We start from the raw sequence: 25515 nt of genomic DNA on the forward strand, positions 1-25515 counted from the left end.
GGCCATGATTCACCTATTTATTTTACAAACTTCAGAAGTAGTCAAATATTGCAGGGCAGATGTTTGGAGTTGAGACATTTGGAAGCATTCAAGTCAGAGCATGGACTACTGAAGTCTGCTTCATGTTGAATATGAACAAGTCAAAACCACTGCTTTCAGGTTCTTTAAAATGGTCATATATACACCAAGTTACCATTAGTATTTCCAGCTTAGTCTTTGGCTGCCCTGTGTGAACACAACGATTACATCAGGACAGTAATACAATAAAATATATGGATTTTTTAAAAATAGTCATGAAATGTCTTCTAAGTGACTAAAGCAAGGGCATTGGGGGCAGTGTTTCTGCCCAAATAACTATTTCCTTAGACTAGTGCCAGGATGCAACGCAAGTCAAACCCAAAAAAATAAACACATTCTCCATTCCTTGTTCCAGCCTGGTGTACCTTCAGCTGAACCATCTCCAGCATTGACAGCCAACCCACAGGATACAAGAGTGATCCAGCACAGGGAAACACGGCACCTTCCCCTTAATTGTAACTGGACAATCAGAGGCTTCCCAGACACAGGTGAGAATAAGCATTTTGTGTGGTTGCGAGTTTAAATGCTTTGATATACTGGTAGACTGGGATCACAAGGCCTCAGTCAGAACAAGCTAAATAGGTCAACCAAAATCTACTCATGGCAGATCTATAAACTTACTTGGTGATGCATGTAAACATGCACATAAGTTCAATAAGTTCTATTCAATTGTTGAATAAGTAAATGGAAGCAGTACTTTACTTTACACTTTAAATGGCATTGTAATTATGGTCATTTGACAAGCTTCACTAGGCACAATTTAGTACCAATTGTGTTAACTTACTATTTTGCCTGGTAAATTCCAGTGGAAACAGTAGTGTAAAGTGCTACCAGTTCTATTAAAATGGTCAAAACATCCCTGTGGATAGTAGTAGTCTTTAGAGATGCACTATACCAATTACAGATGTATAATAAAAAAAAAAAAACACAAGTCTCAAAGTTGAACCTTTTATTACAATAGCTTGTAGAAAAAATAAAATAATCTCCCGTTGAACTTCTAGCTTCTCTGCTGGTTGGAGCCTGGTGCGGCCTCAGAACTCTTCCCTTAAGGGAGAGAGAAAAGCAAAATGGAATCAGTCGCTACAAACTGTCATCCATTGGAAATGTGAATCAAGGAATAACAACGCAACCACACCACATTTAGACTAACATGTTGAAGAACAGTTCAACCAACCCGCAGAACCATTTCCGTGCTTTAGGAGAGACCAGAAAGGCCCCTGCTCCAGTTTGTACAGACAGTCTCTTCAGTTAACCTGCAAAAAAAAGGTCCATAAGTCAACAACTTCCACTAATACCAAAGCAACATTGCCAAAAACAAAGATTTCCATTCGTTTAGTATAAAGTACGTAACCCCGTAAGGTTGATGTCCATGCCTCTCGGAAATCTAATTAACATAATACAAAAATCCTAATCAAAATGTGTCAGTTTAAGCTAGAGATTGGTTGGGTCTCAATCTACCACATCCACTTATGTCACACTTGCGCATCTGCAGTGGGAGGTGACAGAGCTAGAGCGGTGTTTGTCAGACACCCTGAAAATCTGTATTCACAAAATGTGTCGCGTCCAAACGGTTTGGCCCTATAAACTATTATGACCCCTCTATGGAAAGATGACTCACAAACACGGTGTTCTACGTTTTTCTCTACGACCCCCACAAGAGTCTTGGGACTCGTGTGAAGTTGGTACAGCTGATCTACCAACTTCTGTCTGTAGCGTGCAAATAGTTTGGGCAATACACTAATTTGACACTGCTGTGGAAAAGGTGAGACTCAAGAACATGTTTGTTTTTGCACTAGGACGCCCACAGGCCTCAACTGGTTCCCCTGGTACCAGTTGAACAAAGTACATATGGAGACTTTAGCATCTCAGATATAGAACAGACTTCAGAACAAACCTCTTAGATGTGTATGGGCTAATAGCAGTATGGCTAAAAATACTTTCTAATAATTTCATACTTCCAATTCTTAAAATAGATGAATGATCCTTATGACCTTAAATTCCATATAGCTTAGTAGACCCCCCCCCCCCCCCCCCCAGCATAGCAAGGGCTTAGACTTATGGGTTAAGAGACAAATGCTTCAAAAGGGTAGACAGTCTTCCACCCAGCCACTCGGGAGGTAGCTTACCATACGTTAGACCAGGAGCAGCTCATCAGCCTCCTACAATCACCCGAGGCCCCTGCAGTGAGAGAGAAACAATGAGTTCGAAGCTAGGAACTTGGGAAAGACATTCCTATACAAATAGCTGTGGAATTGAGTGCTAAACTACATGGATGTAGAGGATGTTTATGGGAATTTTAAAATTACAAAAACTATAGTACAGGCATGCACTAGATTTAATTGACTGACATACTGTAAAATGTGAAAGTAAAGAACTTGTGCCAAAAAGACATACATAAAAAAAATAGAGCAAACCCAATAATACGGGTGCATTTTGACAAGTAGTAAGTATATATATCCTAGGTCACTTTATAGCTAATGTTTTTTGTAACTTCTGTGGTAACAGGCAAATGCGTAAGAGCCATAACACCAATCATGCAAATCCGTGAGAACTGGAAACGGTTACAAAGCAAGGTAAGCTTGACTTGGTTGACACTGGAAAAGTATTGTTATAGCAAATCCCCAAAACGCCAGGACCTATGAAGACGCTTTCACCTTATACCTCATGATGGGTATTTGCGACGTCGGTCTTGCAGAGCGAGTTTGGAAAGGGCATTGCCCTTCCAGTAGCAGCCCTAAGGCCCTGGAGGGTAGTTCTGGCATCACACTCTGAAGGGGATACGGAGAAGCAGACTGACCACTCAAAGAGGAGACCTCCGAGGGTAAATGGATCACAGTGCAGACAGACACACGACAGCCCTGGGGCTGATTTCACTGCTCATGGTAGTTCTCTACACAAGACGCTTAGTCCAAGATTACCAACACTAAGTTTGCTGCATGAGACACCGTTTACATACAAGCTGCTACATCAAGGTTGGCACAGTCCTTGTGAACTGTACAGAAGAACCCTTTACAATTGATTGGCTGGCTGGCCACTGGCTTGAGAATGTCACTATAATAAGGACAATTGACGATACTTTGACGCATGAAATGCACAAGGGGGGGAAACAGGCTGCCATTTGACAGTGCCACAGAATTTCAAAACACAGGAGAGAGAAAGAGAAAGTGCCTTTATGTCAGCTGCAACACTAAAGTGAAGTGCTCTTTATGCATATCTAGGTTGTGAATGACAGATAGACCCAAACCCAGTATCTTGACTGTCCACCCCGCCCAAGAACAGCCCAGTAGATCAACACATTCTAGTTGAGCTTAGCAATACTCCAAAGTTATATTCTACATAAGTTAGGCTGTTCCCTAAATCAGCAAGGTGATTATTATTATTATTATTATTACCATTACTACCTCACAGTAAATAAATTATAGCTGGGTCTAACAAAAGTCACATTAAACTAAAACCTTCCTAATTTACCTAGGGGAACAAATGAAAGTAAGATCCCACGAGTAATGAGCCGTACAACCATGAAAATTGGAGGTTGCCGATCATGCATGTCCAAAACAAAAACGGGCTACTGGTATGTGACAACACAGCATTTCTGCCTATGACAAAGACCTCAAATATTAGTACAATTCACTGCTCTAGTATTTCTACATTGAGAATGCGGTGGACATGTCCGAATACCCATACTTGCGTTCTAAATAGGCTGAGTATGCAAAAAAACAAAAAAAACAATAGTATGCAACATACTGATAGAGTATACTTTAAAATGCCCCGATGTCACTCATTTCAGCTGACCAATTAGATATGGGGATGCGCTACCGAAATCAAATAGTGGGAAAGAATACAATCTCGCATTACTCACTCAGTGTGAGAAAATAGAATGTTATAACATGTTAATATTTTGTAAATAGTATGGTTTATATGACAGAATGTTAGACTAATTTTGGCTCTTCATTTAGTAGAATTCGATGCACTTTCCCATACTTTAATGGAACAGGTGGACTGCGAAAGATAGGCTCTCTTCAAGTAGTCAAACAAAACTAACCCACTTCATTCGGACGACGTCGAATAGCGAAGCTTCTGTGGCGGTGTTCAAATGTAGGCTAAGTAGTTTGTTCACCTTAAAATGAGTGTTGCACCATAGGCTAAATCTTTGAAACCTAAAGTTGATCTGTTCTCATGGAAGTGTGTTGTGTTCTTACTAAATACTAAACCATCTTTTGATTACTGAATGTTTCGGCACCGGGGACTCTGGATGTGTCTGGGTTGATGTCATGTATAATTATTATATATATATTATATATATATATATATATTTTAAATTCAGTCCTCCTGTTTCTAACATATTATTTAAACATTTATGATCAAGCTGTTGCAGTCATCTCGTTCCCAATGAAGTGCTTTAGTGTATTATGTTGCTGACCAGCGGTGTCAGAAGGTGGCCCAAAAATTGCCAAAGACTACTGCCACCCAAGACCGACCTCACTCTGATACTGTCCGGCAAACGGTACCAAAGCATCGGCTCTCGGACCAACAGGCTCAGACAGCTTCATAAGATCACTAAATAGTCAATGGTACCCAAACTATCGGCACTGACCCTAGAGTCACTAGACACATACACCAGAGTTTCCCAAACACCAAGGGGTGCACGGTAAGGTTTTTGCCCCAGCATTACACAGCTGATTGAAATAGTCAACTAATCCAAGCTTTGATAATTTAATATATAAAATAAAAATTAAATTCAGCTGTGTAGTGTTGGGGCACGTTTGTTTCTCCCCCCCTCTTTGGGGTCCCAAGGACAGAGTTGTGGAAACGCCAAGATCATTTTATTTAGTCGCTCAGTAGCAAAAAGTTAACGCCTACTCATTCCAGGGGGTTTCCTTTGACTATTGTAGAATAGTGAAGACCTCAAAACTATTAGACATATGGAATCCTTTAGTAACCAGTGTTAAATCAAAATAAGATTCCTCAAAGTATCCACCCGTTGCCAAATGTGCAAAGCTGTCATCAAGGCACTCTCAACCAGTTTCATGAGGTAGTCACCTGGAATGCATTTCAATTCACAGGTGTGCCTTGAATTTCTTTAAATTCTTAATGTGTTTGAGCAAATCATGTGTGTTGTGACAAGGCAGGGGTGGTCTACAGAAGATATCCCTATTTGGAAAAAGACCAGATCCATATTATGGCAAGAACAGCTCAAATAAGCAGAGAGAAACGACAGTCCATCATTACCTTAACTAGGGGGCACTTTATTTTTGGAAAAATAACGTTCCCAAAGTAAACGGCCTATTACCAGATGCTAGAATACGCATAGAATTGTCAGATTGGGATAGAAAACCCTCTAAAGTTTACAAAATATTGTCTGTGAGTATAACAGAACTGATATTGCAGGCGAAACCCTGAGGAAAATCCAATCAGGAAGTGCCTCTTATTTTGAAACCGTTGTGTTCCTATGCATCCCTTTGGCCATTGAAAGGGATATCAACCAGATTCCTTTTTTCTACGTATTCCCTACGGTGTCTACAGCCTTTAGACGTAGTTTCACGCCTTCATGTTGAAGAATGAGCGTAAACGACTACATTGCGTAAGTGGTCAGCTGAGGGCTCCGAGTGATTCTTGCGTAAAAAGACAGGTGTCTAGTCATTTTTCCTCTCGCTCCTACTGAAAAGCCAATTGTCCCGGTTAATATATTATCGAATAGATAGTTGAAAAACACAGAGGATTGATTATAATCTTTATGGAACAAAAGGAACATTTGCTGTCTAACTGGGAGTCTCGTCAGTGAAAACATCCGAAGATCAAAAGGGAAACTGTTCATTTGATTGCTTTTCTGATTTGTGACCAAGCTTCCTGCTGCTAGCTGGACATAATGCTATGGTATCGATAAACTTACAAACGCTTGTCTTGCTTTGGCTGTAAAGCATAATTTCAAAATCTGAGATGACAGGGTGATTAACAACAGGCTAAACTGTGTTTCACTATATATCACTTGTCATGAATATGAACATTTTCTAGTAATATTTTTGGACAGTTGCGCTATGCTAATTAGTGTAGTTGATGACAATTCTCCCGGATCCGGGATGGGTAGTTCCAAGATTAAGACATGAAGGTCAGTCAGTACGGAAAATTAAAAACTTTGAAAGTTTAAGTGCAGTTGCAAAAACCATCAAGCTCTATAATAAAACTGGCTCTCATGAGGACAGCCACAGGAAAGATCCAGAATTACCTCTGCTGCAGAGGATAAGTTCATCAGAGTTACCAGACTCAGAAAAAAGCATGCTCTGATCTAGTGGAAACCTAATTCAAATCAGATAAGCATATTCTATCAGTGCTAGACTTGGACTGAATTAGGTTCCGGCACAGTTTATTTTTAGGTGCAGGAACTCCACAATACCCTTTGAGCTATTATTCTATAAAAGAGGAACAGGAGCTTAAGCAGTAGAACATTTGAGGTGCCGGTACTCGGCTCCAGTGAGCTCCTGCCCAAGTCAAGCACTGCTTCTTATCTCTTGCGCAAATAGCCTTCAGCCGTCTGTCCCGAGCTCACTGGCACAGGAAACTGAGGGCCCAGAATATTTTGCACAATGTTGCAACATTCACTAGTGCAAGTCTCTGGGCCTGACCCAAGTTAAGTTGATACAATGTTTCAAGTTCATTGCAGACAGGCCCATGCATAGCCAATGTGCTTTATAGGATTTAAAATATATACTCTACCTGCAAGTTGCAATGTTTTGTTGGAAGTTGCTTTTCAGTTTGTGTCATTTAGAATGTTGAGTTTCACATAGTTGGCAATGGAAGTTATTATTAAATTAAACTGTTACAACTATCCATTGCCAACTATGTGAAACTAGTCTACGTAAACTAGTCTACGTAAAGACAGTTTGTGTCATTTACATCAGTCACCCAAGATTTTCTTTTAAAGACGGGGACAGCCCTAATTAAGATAAATATAGGGTGGCAGGGTAGCCTAGTGGTTAGAGCATTGGACTAGTAACCGAAAGGTTGTAAGTTCAAATCCCCGAGCTGACAAGGTACAAAATATGTCATTCTGCCCCTGAACAGGCAGTTAACCCACTGTTCCTAGGCCATCACTGAAAATAAGAATTTGTTCTTAACTGACTTGCCTAGTAAAATAAAAAGGTTAAAAAATAAAATAAAAATAGAAATATATTGAATTGGAAATGATCCATTATCAGGCTGGTTAATTCAATGCCTGTCTGTTGAATTAGGAAAAACAATCACCCACACTTGGCCCCGCCCCACCTACTCAGGAGCAGCATGCATCACGGTATGTGTGACTGAGTAAAGTATCTAGTACGCTAATATGGGTATTCAGACAGTCTGAAATCAGATAATACTGACTCGTTAGAGGTTCTTCTGAGTTTTGCCTTAATTGAAATGGACAGGGAAAATATCACTAGCCAGTGTTGCATTGCAGACTCCCAAAACAAGCCAGTCCATGTAGAGCACACGTCAAGTAAAAAAAGTCAACAGGATGATTCTCATTTCCCCAGACAAACCCCAACCCCCCAGAACAAATGTCAAGCTCTGAATAGTTTATTTACATCAACACTATCTCTATTGCAAATAACTAGTTCGACTTGAGTCAGAGTCCTGTGCTTAAGTACTACGATACACCTTCCTTGCAACATTTTGGCCTAGGTCTAAAATGCAGGCTACTGTATCAAGGTTTGCAATATAGGCAAAGTAAATGCTGTTGTAATACTAGGGAAACACTGGACAAAAGACAAGCTTCACAAATCACTTCTATTACTTGATGAAATAGGATGTCATAAATAGGATATCAACAATAAAGCGCCGCCCACCAACGATTTCTTGTGACTACCAATCAGTTACGAGTCCCTTCTACAGTGCCAAGGAAGCCATGAATTCAATGTCAAAATCCTAATGCCAGCTAAATCCAACACCACCCCCCCCACACGTTTGTGAGAACTTTGCACTTGGTTTCAAAAGGTCATTACAGCTTGAAAGAGAAGGATCTGCAAAAGGAGTTGTGTTGACTACACTGGCCTACAGTAGAGTTGAGGGTATACACCATCATACACTATTCATTGTTGAGCCAGTGACACAGCCATCCATATACAGCTCGTTTCATAGAGACCAGCTTTGGTCAAAAATGAAAGGGAAAATATCAGATACTGCACAGGCTAAAAAAACAAACATTGCCACAAGTTCACATACAGGAGGGAGGAACAAGTACTGCACTGTGATTCCATTTTTCAGAAGTGTGATGCCAGAACCCCTGTATCGTCACATTACGTGAGAGGAAGGTAGATCAGTTAAGTTTGGCATTTAAACAAATCATAAAACAGGAACACTTACCTTCTCAGTGGCTCTGTAAGCATACCTCTCGCTGCACACAAGTCCAGGCTCTACTGTCCACTGACTTCTGCAGAACTACTGATCCTCAACGTAACCAACTGCCGGAGCCTCTACTGTGGAATGGGGCAGGCTGGCTGTTGGACTTTATTGCACAGCTACTGCACCCCCATGCACTCAAGACACTTGAAAAAGACAAGCCTCTCGCTCCTTATAGGTACGCAGGTCTCCTGAGTCTGCTGAAGGGTGACGGGGAATAAGGGGAAGTTCTACCAAAGACTTCCATCGGTTATACAAGGTCTTTGATACAAAACTATCAGAGTGGAGTACTTCTATAATCCATACAAAGCCAGGACAACTATTCTAAAAATATATATACTGAACAATTATATAAAAACGCAACATGTAAAGTGTTGAGCTAAAATAAAAAATCCACACGCACAAAAGGCACATCAAATTTTGTGTACCAATTTGGTTTACATCCCTGTTAATGATCATTCCTCCATTGCCAAAACAATCCATCCACCAGGTATACAATATCAAGTAGCTGATTAAACAGCATGATCATTACACAGGTGCACCTTGTACTGGGGACGATAAAGGGCCAATAAAATACGTGGTTGTCACACCGGCCTCACAACCGCGTGTAACCACGCCAGCCCAGGACCTCCACATCCGGCTTCTTCACTTGCGGGATCAGAGACCAGCCACCCGGACAACTAATGAAACTGACGGGTAGGTCTGTAATAAAGCCCCTTTGCAGGGAAAAACTAACTATGCTTGGCCTGGCTCCCAAATGGGTTGGCCTATGCCCACCCATGGCTTTGCCACTGCCCAATCATGTGAAATCCATAGATTAGGGCCTAATGGATTTATTTCTGTTGTCCAATTTTCTTATGTGAACTGTAATTCAGTAAAATCTTTGAAATTGTTGCATGTTGAGTTTATATTTTTGTTCAGCATATATATATATTTTAAAAACTAAGGGGTGGTCTACATCCCCACTACAGGTGCATATAAACAAAGCTAGCAACATTTTAATCATTAGTTTGTCCCCTGATCTGTGATTCCATCTGCAAATGTAAGAGTATGATACTATGGCTTGTGTTTAGGCAGGCAGCTAAATTCTGATTCTTTTCTCACTAATTGTTCTTTTGACAAATCAGACGAGCTCTGAAAAGATCTGATGTCAAAATACCAATTAGTGGAACAAATAACAGAATTGGCCTGCCTGTAAACACAGCCCAAGAAGCTAAAATAAAGCAACCCCTGGTAATTCTTTGTTAACATCAGATCTCCACAGATCAAGTCTAAATTCCATTTAAAATGGTCAGATCATTCTCAGTATATTGCTACTACTGGGCCTATATCCAACTGAGTTGCCTGTAGGCCTACATTAGTATGCAAGTTGACCAACTTGGTGAGTAGTCCAGCAAGAGCTGACTGAGTACACCTAGAAACATACACCCTAACAAGCAGTGCCAGATCCAATCATTGGTCTTGTCATTCAGCCATTCAGGCACACTGGATCCCATAGTCTCCCAAATCACCTAGATCCATTGGCAATAACACCCAGTAAGAATATTAGATGGGGTGTCTGTTCCAATCAGTTGTTAAAATCAAAACTATTTCACCAACTGGTACCCTGTTACAATACTGAACACCAACTTGAACCTTAACTGCCAACTCTTCACTAAGGCAAGACTGTCTTCATCAGGTTGGTCTGTTTAAGACCAGTCATAGGAGTAAACTGTATTAAGTGCTACTCAGTTAGGCCTATGATTTCTTGGTTTAGAAAGGTCTCCTTACACACAGCAACCTTTAATAAGGTGGCCAAACCTGTCAAAGAAGAAATGTACAGAAAACAGAAACATTTAATGGTTTACATTACTTTTGTCAAGGTACTCAGATATTTGAGTAGACAACGGGTTAGATAAACTGAATGTTTAGTCATTTGATTAACATGCTCCACAACCATGATCGATCTTTTTGCTGTAATTCTTAAGTTCAAAATTTTGCCGAAATTGTAAGAGCCTATTGAGTTCAACTACATAGTGACTGGTGCTATTTCCATACCGATGTAAAAAATAAAATAAATATTTAAAAAGGGTGAGAATTTCTTATCTTCAGTAAAGAAATGTTCCTACACAGAAAATGTTACATTTGTCTTTTTGGTAAAAAAAATATTTTAATTGCCGATATATCTACCCTTTGGTGTGTGTCACCTTAAGTCTGTTGGAAAATAGATTTAGAGGTGTAATCAAAAGACTTAAAAAAAAATTTTTTAAATGTTGCAAAGGGCTGGCACTTTCATAACGCATCTTCATAAATGCGTGAAAGATATCTGCCCTAATACTAGGGGAAGTTTGAGCCCATTATTTAATTCCCCGGAGTCAGGTGAACTTCTGGCTACCATTGGTCTATGCATCCAGATTGAAGAAATAGGTAGTTTAGCGAGACAATGCTAAATAGCTTAGCACAAAGATGGGAAGTTCAGGTAACAACCTCAAGACTTCTGGTCTTTGCGCTAAGCTAGCACAAACGCTAGCATTGGCTCGCGAAACTACCCCATTAACGCTTCCATGATGGTTTCAGACTTAGTTGTCTAATCTGCATGTGAAAATTCGAAGTGACAGTGGTACTCGCTGGAATGAATCAGTTCACACCACTCTTGGTTTATCAACAACGCTTAGGCTAGGAGAGAAATCCAGGGAAAGAGCCATAAATAAAAAAGGAGGCTGAAAAGTTCTACGTTAGCATTGAGGGCAAAACCACACGCTACCGGTCCCCCTCACAGTTTCTCGTAATAACATTACCATTTGACTAATGACTTGCACACGTTAGACAGTGGCTGGAACTAGAATTTAGGTTAAGATTTGTAGATCCTTTTCATACATTCTCTTGTATGCTACATTCATTGGAATGTAACAGATTACATAATGCAATGTCAAGAGACATTATGAATGAAGTGCTGCTTTTAAAAAGATTAGCGATGGTCAAGGTGGACCTTCGACCTTGGTTCAATATGTAGCCAACTTCGGAACAGTCCAACATAACTCCTTTATCAACGCTAAAGAAACAGCAGTTGTCAAAGACCATATCACTTCAATTTGGGCTAGACAAAGTCATACGTTTAAAACAATTGTTAATGAAAGTTGAAAAACTGAACCGAAACTGTCATTTTAACAGACTTTCCAAGGGCATTACTAAATCCAGATTTTGAAAAAAATATGTTTTATTATAAACAAAACACTGCTAGAAGCATTAGTCGCGCTTGACACCAGGACTGCTTATTTCGGTTGTCAACATTGGGCCCCACAAGTACAATTTCTACTTGGCCCAACTGTGCTCTAAAATGTCAACTTTCTTGGCTTTAGCAATACTGTGTCAGTATGCATATTTGTTCAATTTCATTCACATGGGAACATGGTGATGAATAACATTAAAAAGTCACCCCCGGGCATTCCAACATACTAAATCCAGGGTAAGCTAGGCAATATATTAGTCAATAATTGACCCACTTAATAGATGGCGGCTAGAGCAAAAGGCTTGAAAACTCCTGCTAGTCTTATTTAGGGTAACTCGAAATTGGGCTAAAATAAAATTTAAGAGGGTTTGGAGAGAACCAACTGAAGTCTTTATTGTAAAGTTACATGTTTTTACTTCAAATCTTAAATGGCACAAAACACAGCCATTGAAAGGTGAGAAAAGTTGACATTTATCACCATTTACGACACGAGTCACAGAGCATGATACAACTGGAAAGAAAGTTATACATAGGTGAGATAGCGCTATAATCACTGAGGGTGACCAATGTATTAATTTCACACTACTCCAAATACAAAATCAAAAAAAGAAAAAACCTAACTTGCCATAAAAATGAATGAGTCTTCAGGCTAAAATGCAAGAACACTTTCAACTTAAATACAACAATTATGACTCAATGTGAAGATGTTCAGAGAATCTACACAAAAACGCTGCTATGAATGACACTGAACAGATTTAAAAGCGGGGCTTCTTGGCAGGCCCATCAAACTCCTCACGGACCCTGCCAAACCCTTGGTTGTTAGGACCCAGTCCCCCCCGGCCTCCCTGAGGGAAGTTTCGCTCATTTCGCTATAGGGATTAACAACCATACCAAGGAGCCAGATTGGAGGGGTGAGGGGAGGGCAGTGCGGTGCACACAGTTCAAGTCCATATTGAGGGGAGGGGGTAGAGAGAGTTGGTTTTGTTTGAGAGCCATGACAAAATAAACAGCAGGAGACATGTCCAAGGGAAACGTTCGTTGAAATAGTTCCAATACGCAGATCCACAGGTGCCACAGGTAACATACAGAGAAGGAAGAAAGGGTAATGTTTTCGTTAGTTAGGTCCTACCATAGTCTGCTGTGCATGCCAAAGGCTGGGCTACATCATTCACTACTGGCATCATGTGGAGCATTTTGGGGAAGACTGCCGGTTTGCTATGGCCCAACGGTTACATTTAATGCCAAAAACCTACAGGTAGGCCAGACAATAAATGCACTTCAGCGCTACAATTCCACCTTCTTAAAATTCTTTGTGTAGAACTATATCAGGCCTATTTAACAATATAGCTGTAAATCTGTTGCTCGCGCTGCCTCTATTGCTTAAAACACACTAGTAGGATATCGCTGCACGACTACAGTATTGCTGACCTTTCAAATAAATGGCAATAAAATAAAAATGGGAAAAATATGATTTTAATCAATGAGCCCACAAAGTCCTACCCATTTGTTAAACTTGAAGCTTTCATGGCCTTAGTAAAACACTGGACCGAGGGGGGGTAAATTTCACATTACAAACTACAAGTGTAAGCGAGACTACAGGCTCGCCAATAGGCTAGAACTAATTAAAGTAGATGTTCATTAGCCTAATCCTGACATGTTACTTGCAGGGTCTACACTTTATAGAGTGCCATTTCACCAACCAAACCTTCTACAATTTAATAAGCATCACATATTTGGAAATATGCCAGTAGTTGACGCAAAATAGGTCCATATTGGTTAAGACTCAAAACTGAAGTTTCAAAGCAGTTGTGGCAAATCCAGATTATCTACTGAAGTTCCTGGACGAAAAGACCATGCTCCATTTTGCATACACACAAATTGCCACCCTGCTCCTGTACAATTCCGGTGGCAAAATACAATATTTTTTTTCTAAGGTGAAATTTCCCATTTGAAGTAAATCTCAATATTTTATGCAAATTTACCGTTTTAGGGTCCTTAAACCTTTTTGTTATTTAGCTTGATTGAGAAACTCACCCCAGCCGCGATTCACTTCCTCATTGTTCGTTGTGCAGCATCAGAGCATACCAAAAAACATGTCCTTTTAGAAACAGACACGCTGTCAGTATAGTAACGTAGGTCTTTAGATGTTGTACACATGACATTCCGAACTTTATCCACAACGTAATGTTCCATTTATTTGACTCAAGCCATTTCTTCTACCAGCTGTGTTGCGCAGTCTGTGTCCATGTACTATAGGGACAGGCTCAGCATGCAAAGCTGCGTGAGGTAAACAGCGCGACTCAACCAAAATGGATCACAACGTTGAAGAAAGTTAAGGGAAACAAATTGTGTACAACATTAAAGACCTACATAACTATACTAAATGGATGTGTTTGAGTGCTTTTGTTCATGTCTTTGGCGTGCCCTGATACAATTCCTCAGCGCTCCTTGTGTCGTATCGCGGCTGGGGTAAATTTCTCAAAATAAGCCACATCACATTGGGTGTCTGGACTAGAGGTCGACCGATTCTGATTGTTCAACGCCGACACCGATTATTGAAGGACCAAAAACGTTACCGATTAAATCAGCCAACTATTTTTTTTTTATCATGACAAAAACAATACTGAATGAGAACAAACACTTTTTTTTTTACTTAATATATAAATAAAATCTATTTAGCCTAAAATAATGAAATATGTTCCCTTTGGTTTAAATAATGCAAAAACAGTGTTGGAGAAGTAAACGTGCAATGCTCAGAACATGAGAACATAGGAAGCTGGTGGTTCAATATTCCCAGTTAAGTTATGACTCGTCGACTATTTCTCTCTATACAATTTGTATTTAATATATTTTTGACTATTGGATGTTCTTATAGGCACTTTAGTACTGCCAGCCTAATCTCGGGAGTTGATAGGCTTGAAGTCATAAACAGCGCTGTGCTTCAAGCATGGCTAAGAACTGCTGGCAAACGCAGTAGTGTGCTGTTTGAATGGATGCTTACAAGCCTGCTGCTGCCTACCACTGCTCAGTCAGACTGCTCTATCAAATTATAGACTTAATTATAATACAACACAGAAATAAAAGCCTTTGGACATTAATATGGTAAAATCCAGAAACTATAATTTAGAAAACAAAACGTCTATTCTTTCGAACAGGTGGCAACCAACTCTAAATATTGCTATTACATTGCACAGCCTTCAATGTTATGTCCTAATTATGTAGAATTCTGGCAAATTATAGTTCAGTTTGCAACGAGCCTGGCGGCCCAAACTGTTGCGTTCAGTGCAAGCAGAGTCATGGTATATATATGCAAGAGATGAGACAATTTCCCTAGTTAATATTGCCGGCAAACATTAAAATAAATTAACTAAATATGCAGGTTTAAAAATAAACACTTGTGTATTGATCTTAAGGCATTGATGCTCATGGTTAGGTACATTTGTGCAATGATTGTGCTTTTTTGCAAATGCGCTTTTGTTAAATCACACATTTGGAGAAGTTGAAGTAGGCTGTGATTCAATGATAAATTAACAGGCACCTCATTGATTACATGCAACACAGGACAAGCTAGTTAAACTAGTAATATCAACCGTGTGTAGTTAACTAGTGATTATGTGAAGTGAAGATTTTTTTAAATTTTTTTACAAGATAAGTTTAATGCTAGCTAGCAACTTACCTGGCTCCTTTGCAGCCACAAGGTCCTTTTGGCGCTGCACTCACGTAACAGGTGGTCAGCCTGCCACGCAGTTTCCTTGTGGATTACAATGTATTCGGCGTCCAAAAAGGCCGCTTACCGATTGGTATGAAAACTTGAAAAATCGGCCCTAATTGAGCGGCCATGTCAATTAATCAGTTGACCTCTGGACCCTTCTAGAACATTTCAGTTTTACATCAAAGATAGAGATTTACTTCAGATATAAGATTGATTTATTTCAAGGTGTCCTAGACATTTTTTACCTTTTACCCCAGTCATATTCCGAATACTTTGGTTTTAATTAGGCCATTTTTCACACTTTAAAATGCCTAAACTCTAAAAATGAATATTCACCTACAAGTATGTTGATCTAGGCACATGGTGTAAAAACTATTAATCGTTGATTCTACTTGGAAACAATATGCCTAACAAAAGCAGGCTTAGTTAAGGTAGGCTTAGCCATAGCCATTTTCTTCAAACAAATAAATGCTTGGCCAATTAATTGTAGTTCTAATGTCAATAATAAATGGCATCCCAATTTGTCATTGCGTCCTTGTGTGTAGCGGCAAGACCAGACAGTAACATATCTACTAGCCATCTTCCCGTCAGAGCAATCTTACCTTCCCCATGCGATCCCTGCACTATAAAAAGGTGGGTTCATTTTGCATTGCTTGCACCGAAGAACAGAAAAACTGACACGTGGAGAAATCAGTAAGACATGTTGTCGAACTGCACAATCCAGTATCGAAAAGCAACATCTGCTCACCTATTGCAAAAGTAGCCGACCTGTTGTGCCGTTTTTCCTGTCAGATTGTTTTGCCACCTATGAGTCAAAGCGGCCGTGTGCCATTACACGAATTGATAGATCCTTGACAGTATAAAAACTTAACTCATACAAAACGCAAGCTGTATCACTTTTAAAACGGACTTACAGCTTTGCGTCAGAACATTTAAGGAAGTTACCAGATATTTAACTGGTCAACTTATTAATTGCATTTAGCCTATAGCACAAAAAAAGGACATTAATACACCTGCCTGCCATAGGCCTAATGCGGATGCCTTCATCACATTCTGGGCTTTAGAGGGTTTCACCCACAGGGTACAAATAGCACACGTTTCCAAGCAGTCAATGCAATGCCTGTCATCCTCAGTTCTTCATATTCTGTTATGCAAGTTGCACTAAGGAGCTTACCCATTAGCTCAATGGTATGTCAAGAGACATTTGCTTCATAATGCAACCTGTACTAAAACCCCTCATTTGAATTGCTTGGACAAGGTGGTGGCTGGGGAAACATTACAACAACTAGGTAGTCAATCCATGCCACAATAGAACATTGCAGGAAGTTCACTTTTCACACTGAGGCCCCTAAAAATATTTCCAGGTTACACCAAGACAGCATCTGTACCATTTCATGTGATAGCATGAAGTTCAATGAGAGTATAGGGAAAGTACTAAATCCACAAAAAAATGCTGCCAGGTGACATCTTTCCACTTGCCAAGAAAAAGTGCCTGTCTGGCTCACACAAGACAGGGCTTGCAACTGGTCCATTACACAAAGTAGGAGCTTTGAGAAAGCACTGGAACACAATTCACCGGGTTTAGTACAGGTTGATTATTTTCAGCTGAAATACAGGCTGTAAGAGTAGAGGAACTGAGGGAACATGCTGTTGCTGAAAACAGCCATTGAGCACAAATTTAATCTCAACATGGCAGAGATGCCGCAGAAGATGCAAACAAGCTTCATTTCTTCCACACGCTTCCAAACTTGGCCGACCGGAGCAAAACCCATCTACTTCACTCTCCCTGATGACAACTACAGCAACCAGTGGAAAAACCCACACTTAACTAGGCCCTATTAGTGTTGGAATCCATTTGGAATACATTACCATTTCGTTGGGCATCATGGCTCCCCCAGTGCTGGGTCCCCCCATGCCTTGGTGTCCCATGGGGAACTTCTGGTTGGGTGAGCCAAATTGATTGTCTAGTAGGGACAACAGGACTAAACGTCATACATTAAAATGAGAGTCAGGGCAGCTTAAGGGGCAATGTCGTCATATGCTTTTATAAAAGCAGTCAAACTAGGTACTCTCGTTTCAAAACACATTTCTGGGTCAAGCTGAAAATCAAGATATGGGTTGCAAGAACAACTCAAATTACAATTCATGAAAACAAATCGTTATAAGATACTCACCAGCCATGCCCATGGAGCCACCCTGAGTCATTCTCATATCCCTCTGAAATCAAGACAGTAAGACGCAGCTCAGTTGCAAATGTCAAGGTCTGAATGGTTGTATGATAACCTGAGCAGAGTAACTTACATTGTCCATGAAGTTGCCACTCCTGTATGCCTCCTCACGCTTGCGGCGCATTTGCTCCTCAATCTCCCTCTGGCGAAGCATCTCTTCCTCACGTATGCGACGCTCCTCCTCCTGCCTGTTATGCACACTGCCAAGTTTCAGTAACATTCCAATGAATAAATTGTGGAACAAACAGTAACTCAAACCAGTTTCAATACCTGAGCTGCATCTCTTTCCTCTTCTGCATCTCTGCACTGTGCATCTCTTCCATGCGCCGTAGTTCCTCCTCCCGCCTCAGCAGATCTAAACAGAGTGCAAGAACATACATGTAAGACAATGCTAAAAGCTTTTCCATTTTGAAAAGTGGTCGTTTGTCCCAAGCTAAACTTGCCTTGGCGGATCATGTTGGCCTGGTGCACATGGAACGCATCGTCCATCTCTCCCTCCAGTTTCTCACGGGCTTCGCGGATGTTCTTCTCCACCTGCTGCCGCTGCTGCTTCTCCATGTCATCCAGGGACTTCCAGCGCTTAGAATATTCAAACTCAAATGTGCCAGGACGGGCAAACCTGGGCGGTTCCTCCCGCTCCCTGCAGCCACAAGTTGTTAGAATAGAAAGTTGTAACCAAGACGTGCATAGAGGGGTACTCAACATGGGTAATCATTTAATCAGAAAATCAACTGAAATCGATTTTTAACCTAACCTAACCTCTTGAGTGTAGGGGGCAGTATTTTGATGTTTGGATGAAAAACATACCCATACTAAACTGCCTATTTCTCAGGCCCAGAATCTAGAATATGCATATAATTGTCAGATTGGGATACAAAACCCTCTAAAGTGTCCAAAACTGTCAAAATATTGTCTGTGAGTATAACAGAACTGATATTGCATGCGAAAAACTTAGGAAAATCAAACCCGGAAGTGGCCTCTATTTTGAAAGCGCCATGTTCCATAGCCTGCCTTCACTCCATTTAAAGGGATATCAACCAGATTCCTTTTCCTATGGCTTCCCCATGGTGTAAACAGTCTTTAGACAGTTTCAGGCTTTTATTTTGAAAAATCACATCCATTTTCTCGCTCTACTATTGAAGCTACATTCCCGGTTGAATTATTATCGATTATATATTGTAAAAACAACCGAGGATTGATTATAAAAAACGTTTGAAATGTTTCTAACATTACGGATACATTTTGGAATTTGTGACAGCTCGAGCCTGTGGATTTCTGAACATAACACACCAACAAAATGGAGGTATTTTGAATATAAAATTATTCTTTATGGAACATGAACATTTATTGTGTAACTGGGAGTCTCGTGCGTGCAAACATCCGAAGATCAAAGGTAAGCAAATTAATTGACAGCTAGCAGCCAATCTACTTGGCTGCTAGCTGTTTGTAATATTATCTACTGAGAGACTATATCTACTTTCGGCCCGTCATTGGACACTGTGCTATCTAACCTCCAAACGAGCTTCAATGCCATACAACACTCCTTCCGTGGCCTCCAACTGCTCTTAAACGCTAGTAAAACCAAATGCATGCTTTTCAACCGATCGCTGCCTGCACCCGCATGCCCGACTAGCATCACCACCCTGGATGGTTCCGACCTTGAATATGTGGACATCTATAAGTACCTAGGTGTCTGGCTAGACTACAAACTCTCCTTCCAGACTCACATCAAACATCTCCAATCGAAAATCAAATCAAGAGTCGGCTTTCTATTCCACAACAAAGCCTCCTTCACTCACGCCGCCAAGCTTACCCTAGTAAAACTGACTATCCTACCGATCCTCGACTTCGGCGATGTCATCTACAAAATGGCTTCCAACACTCTACTCAGCAAACTGGATGCAGTCTATCACAGTGCCATCCGTTTTGTCACTAAAGCACTTTATACCACCCACCACTGCGACTTGTATGCTCTAGTCGGCTGGCCCTCGCTACATATTCATCGCCAGACCCACTGGCTCCAGGTCATCTACAAGTCCATGCTAGGTAAAGCTCCGCCTTATCTCAGTTCACTGGTCACGTTGGCAACACCCATCCGTAGCACGCGCTCCAGCAGGTGTATCTCATTGATCATCCCTAAAGCCAACACCTCATTCGGCCGCCTTTCGTTCCAGTACTCTGCTGCCTGTGACTGGAACGAATTGCAAAAATCGCTGAAGTTGGACTTTTATCTCCCTCACCAACTTCAAACATCAGCTATCTGAGCAGGTAACCGATCGCTGCAGCTGTACATAATCTATTGGTAACTAGCCCACCCATTTTCACCTACCTCATCCCCATACTGTTTTATTTATTTACTTTTCTGCTCTTTTGCACACCAATATATCTACCTGTACATGACCATCTGATCATTTATCACTCCAGTGTTAATCTGCAAAATTTTAATTTTTCGCCTACCTCATGCCTTTTGCACACATTGTATATATACTCCCCCCTTTTTTTCTACTGTGTTATTGACTTGTTAATTGTTTACTCCATGTGTAACTCTGTGTTGTCTGTTCACACTGCTATGCTTTATCTTGGCCAGGTCACAGTTGCAAATGAGAACTTGTTCTCAACTAGCCTACCTGGTTAAATAAAGGTGAAATAAAAAAATAAAAAAGAAGTGCTTACATAAACGCTTGGTATGCTTTCGCCTAAAAGCTTTATTGAAATCTGACACGCCAGGTGGATTAACAACAAGCTAAGCTGTGTTTTGCTATAATGCACTTGTGATTTCAAGAAAACTAAATATTTTTAGTAATTTAATTTGAATTTGGCGCTCTGGAATCCAGCGGTGGTTGACGAAAATGATCCCGCTAACGGGATGGGTGCATCAAGAAGTTAACAGCTGTCTCATCTACCAACCCAACATCTGGTAAGCACTTTAGCTCAACGAGTCCCACCTTAACGAATGCCCGTTTTGGACTTATAATCCTTCTTAAACATTGTGTTTGAGCTACAGAGTTGTGGCACTGGATTGGTCTATTTCTGCACCCGTAGATAGCAACCATTTGTCTGTGTGATTAACGGGGGCTGAGCTAGAGCTGTGTTGGTGAGAAATGGGCAGATCTCTAAGGGGCCTGTTTTTTTATAACCCCTTTTTTTGTGATATCCAAGTGGTAGTAGTTAGTCTCGTCTCATCGCTGCAACTCCCGTACGGGAGAGGCGAAGGTCGAGAGCCACGCGTCCTCCAAAAACAACCAAGCCGCACTGCTCCTTGACACAATGCACATCCAACCCGGAAGCCAATGTGTTGGAGGAAACACCGTACACCTGGCGACCTGGTCAGCATGCACTGCGCCCGCCACTGGGTCCAGATTTTTAATACAAACTATTAAAAGCGGAGACTCACGAACACGTTACACGTTCTGCTCTACGGTTCATACAAATTCATTTGTGGCGGGTTTTTGCTTTGGCTGTGCTTATTTTTATTGACATTTGTCAATAAAACTCAGGAATGCAACAGTTTGTGTCTAAATGTTTTTTAAATGTTGTTTTCTACTTGAAACCCTTGTTGTCCTGAAAAGAAAATGGTATTACACTTCATTGTTGGGGCAAATATGGACATGCAGAGACATGAAAAGCAGATTGCTGGAATCTCAGTAATGATAGGACTAGCAGCGCAGTTTGCATGAAAAGATCCGCCCTGGCAGCACCTGGCTACAATAGCTATATTTCCAATTCTCACCTCAACTCAAAATGAGCATAACATCAAAAGGTATACTGTGGGTGTGGTAATAAAACAAAATATGCACACCTATCAAGCACAAAATCCCATATGCTATTGAATTAAAGCCATTTAGTTATATGAAGTGAGGGTTACTTATGATAGTTGTGGTTCTTCTGTGCCAGTTTCTCTGGTAGACCATCCTCATCATCATATTGTTCAAGAGGCTCAACGACAATTGGACGAGGTGACCTAAGACATTAAGAGTATCAATTACAGCGTAACCGCATGAGCCATTAGGAGAAAGCTTCATGTGCATTTCATGTTCTACTTAAAGTTGCCAAATAGATGTATACAACTTACGTGGTGAGCAAGAAGACGCCATCGTTGCAACGATCCAGGGCCTTTCGTGCAGCAGGCTTAGAGGCAAATTCAACAATGCCCTTGCCAGTGGAGCGCCCGCGATCATCTACAATTACCACAGCTCTCTCTACCACTCCAAACTGGGAGAAGGCCTCCTCCAGTAGCTCATTGGAAACAAAGGGTGACAAGTTCTTCACAGACAGTGCAGCAGAGTGAGTTGCGAAGCGCACCCGAAGAGGTCTGCCTTTCATGGGCACATCATCCAGTTCAGCTTTAGCTATCTCAGCCAATGCACGGGATTCCTGGAATGGTAGAAATGCTTTTAAACTGTAACTAGAGGGGGCACTAAACACCAAAAAATACTTTATGGTAGAGCCAACTACTAAAATGACAATGGTTATGCAAACACAGTGTGGTGCACTTACCAGGCGTATGAAGCCAAAGCCTTTGTTTTTGTTGATGAAAATCTCACTGGGCTCGCCATACTTCGCAAACAGCTTCTTGAACGTGTCATCTGAGATATCATTGGGAAGGTTGCCAATGAAAAGGCGGCATCGTTGAGTGTATGTCTTCTCGCCAGGTCTGCGCAGCGATGACAGCGTCGCTCTCAACTCCTACAGACAGAGACAACGTTCAGTTTCAAATACTAAAATGTAAATGATAGTGTTACTTGAAATTAACCTTAATCGTAATTAAACAAAACCAAAATGTAAAAGTAGTTGGGATAAGATTAACTATTTGGATTGTATGAAATTATCATGGGGACAAAGGATCCAGTTAGTACTAGCTAGCTAGGGTATATGCATGTTACTCAACCGTTCTACACCCCCCACAGTTGAAGAAAAAGGCCCAAATTTTAGTTTACGTCTTCTCAGTGGATTCTTCCATGCGCTTGTTAACCGCGTCGTGTGGATGCATATATATAAATCAGCTTTCAGTAACATTGTCGAAATGTACCCGTGGTTTAATTATTATTTTTTATATTTACACCGTCGTCGCTAGATTCACACAAAATGGCCGACGTGTCTCCCATGTAACAGTTAGCCACCTAGCTTAATTAGCTAACGTTCGCTGGCTAACTCCGCAACGCGTTTTGAACGGAAAGCTTTACTAGCTCAGTGGGTCCAATTGTATTTAACATAACACAGCTCCATAGCTAATATTAGCTAAAATACAGTAGTTAGTTAACATACTAATTACGGAATGTTAGTTAGTTTGACTGACGCCCTTACTAACCTTGGGGTGCTGGGCTTCCTCGGCCTCCATTTGAGTATTCTGAGTTTGAGGTTCAGGTTTTTTGTTAAAGGGTGCAGATTTATGCCCATTTCCATTGGCGTTGCCTGGTCCTGCTCTTTGCTGGTTCCTATTCATTTGGTTTGGTGGGGGAGATGAAAGTGCTGGTTTCTTCATTTGGTTTGGTGGGGGAGATGAGATTGCGGGTTTCGGAGGAACAGGCTTCGGAGGTGGGGACTGCATTTTTGGTTGACCTGTCGGCGCTGCTGCTGTTGGAGGTGTAGCTGCGGCTTTCGGGGGTGCTGCTGCGGCTTTCGGAGGTGCTGTTGCGGCTTTCGGAGGTGCTGTTGCAACAGCCGGAGGTGCGGCCGCCGGTGCTGCAGTCGCTGGAGTTGTTGCTGTGGGCGCAGGAGGTGCTGCTACGGTCACCGGAGGTGCTGCTACGGTCACCGGAGGTGCTGCTACGGGCACCGGAGGTGCTGCTGCGGCCGCGGCCTGCTGTTGCTGTACGGGGCCCTTCATGGTTAGCGCAGGGCCAGGAGTAGGTGGTGGCCGAATCGGTTGAGCGCCTGGCTGGGAAATAGTAGGTGGCAGAGGCTTCTGAGGGGTCATCGGACGTATCTGGTTGGGTGGTTTTCCAAAGTTACCGGGATGAGGCCCTCTTTGAAAGGGGTGTTGGTTTTGTCTGAAATTATTCAGGTTACCCATTCCACCTCGCATCGGACCACCAGGCCCAGCTCCCCGGCGTTGAAATCCAGCTCCACGGTTATTTCCTCTAATGTTAATGTTAAATCTGTCCCGAGACATTTCAACGTTGTAGGATCACTGGATCAAATATGTAATATATCGTTAAGTGTAAACAAAGCTTTGAAGTATGTAGCTAACTAACTGCTTTTGTTCCGAACAGCTCTCCTTCTTTTCTAAAATGGCGAATCAAAAACGTCGTCGTAGTGATTTTGAAAGGAATCCCACTTGCGCCTGCGTATCTCCGCCCAGATGTATCGACATACCGGGCGTCTCCATCTGATGTGATATTTTTTTGGGGGGGAAACAAGCCTGTTTCTTTATATATATATAAAATACATTTTTTTTGATGGAAATCATAATAAGTTCACGGTCCATGTAACAATTATCAGTCTAATAATCTAATACACTTGTTCAAATGGAATAATATAATATTCGTATGAATTTCTCATGTTCTCAATTGTCTGATCCACTCGTTTAAATTGAAAATGTTTTTACATTTCTCATTTTTCTGCACTGTAAAATTTAGATTTCTATATCGTTTTTCACATGTATCAAATGTCCTTTATTTGTTTGAAAAGTAAAGTTTAAATATTGGTGTGGCTTTGAAAAAGTATGTGGCTCAAGTGGAAGCTACCACTTCAGTGCAGGGGGATTAGCCTATAAATAATGTGGTAAATGAATGTTGTCCTTGGAGGCTAAGTCACACACACACCAGATATCCCAAAAGCAATGCTATACCAGTCTAACTGAATGGCGTTAACTATTTTGGTACGGTCACTGCGAAGACATGAGCTGTGTTCGAATACCCATACTAATATTACTGTATACTATGAGGATTATGTGTTATGCAATATAGCCCGTTACCATATATGTGATTGAATATTATCTGCTGTTGGCTTGTGTGGATGTATGTTTTATGCAACATAGCTGACTTGAGACATTGTTAACAGTTTCAGGACCATGGGCCTTTCTCATGATGGAAAAATATAGAATAACATGAAGACAGGAACAGTACAATGAGTTGGGGGGGCACATTCAGAACGTAGTGTTGCGAGAACAAACAGTCTTTTATTAGATAACAGGAGCCAGGTGCCTGATAACGGTATATTCTACACATCTACAACGACTGACCGCTGAAGTGCTTAGTGGGCTGGGACCAGCCTCTGCGCCAACAATCAACGATAGGCTGGGTGAGTCTAAACCACGCCCAGTCTCTACTCTGACAGGCCGGCTCGGAAGCAGGAACTACCTCTGTCAGAGTATATTTATAATATCTTTGTCAGGAACAAGTCAGTTATCTGTTTTGCCCTGCGAGGTGGGACAGAGAGCCCGTATATACGAAAATTGCATTTACCACTTATTGCTTAGCTAATAAAAAATACATAGTATACAATCGGTGACTCAATGTCATATTTATCCTGATACCAGATTCAAATTGACGCAACTCTAACAATACTACATACTTAATGAGTATATACTACATACTATATACTATTAGTGCATTTTAGCATACTGTAAAGGAACAGTATCCTTTCAGTTGAGCGTACAAGCTCTTCATCTGTCTACCGGAAGTTGATGCTGTTGCTATGCAAACTCTTGCTAGCTAGTTAGCGTAACAAATGACTAGTTAGACATTTTACGACATTTATTTTAGACATTCAATCTGGTGTGCCAGAGTGAGCTCGAAAATTCAGAGCGTTCTCAGATTGTCCATTTGTAAATTCAGAGCGCACTCTGGACTCTCAGCCCGAGGAGTAGGGTTGATTTGAGCGTTCTGACCTTAGCTTTGGTGCTTGACTACCATTGTAACGTTGGCTAGCCTCTTCCAGACACAAACGAGACCACTCTGACCATTTTACTC

General features: G+C 41.1%; 1 protein-coding gene across 3 annotated transcripts; it reads right to left on the reverse strand.

The window, feature by feature from the left end:
- Positions 1–1012: 1012 nt before the first annotated feature.
- LOC115131677 (splicing factor, proline- and glutamine-rich-like) lies at positions 1013–23843 on the reverse strand. 3 transcript variants are annotated; one of them, XR_003863990.2, is made up of 12 exons: positions 22911–23843; positions 22100–22288; positions 21675–21976; positions 21468–21563; positions 18046–18242; positions 17873–17957; positions 17676–17790; positions 17549–17591; positions 17244–17338; positions 2205–2256; positions 1253–1331; positions 1013–1122 (listed from the first exon to the last, which is right to left on the reverse strand). XR_003863990.2 is itself a non-coding variant. In XM_029663585.2 (10 exons), exons 1-10 carry the CDS (start codon positions 23712–23714, stop codon positions 12418–12420), a joined length of 2040 nt encoding a protein of 679 aa, XP_029519445.1. In that variant the 5' UTR covers positions 23715–23843; the 3' UTR covers positions 12030–12417. The 3 variants fall into 3 exon arrangements, 1 of the variants encoding a protein (XP_029519445.1); XR_003863991.2 differs by having other exon boundaries at positions 1229–1331; XM_029663585.2 differs by lacking the exons at positions 1013–1122; positions 1253–1331; positions 2205–2256 and adding an exon at positions 12030–12531.
- Between the last annotated feature and the right edge of the window lie 1672 nt (positions 23844–25515).

Source organism: Oncorhynchus nerka, linkage group LG7, assembly GCF_034236695.1.
Source record: "Oncorhynchus nerka isolate Pitt River linkage group LG7, Oner_Uvic_2.0, whole genome shotgun sequence".
In the NCBI taxonomy this organism is placed as follows: Eukaryota; Metazoa; Chordata; class Actinopteri; order Salmoniformes; family Salmonidae; genus Oncorhynchus; species Oncorhynchus nerka.

Coding starts and splice junctions, on each gene's coding strand:
- LOC115131677 (XM_029663585.2), bottom strand. CDS start 23,714: ATGTCTCGGGACAGATTTAACATTAACATTAGAGGAAATAACCGTGGA. Junction 22,289..22,910: donor AGGAAGCCCAGCACCCCAAG/GTTAGTAAGGGC, acceptor CTCTGTCTGTAG/GAGTTGAGAGCGACGCTGTC. Junction 17,958..18,045: donor GGCCAACATGATCCGCCAAG/GCAAGTTTAGCT, acceptor CACTCTGTTTAG/ATCTGCTGAGGCGGGAGGAG.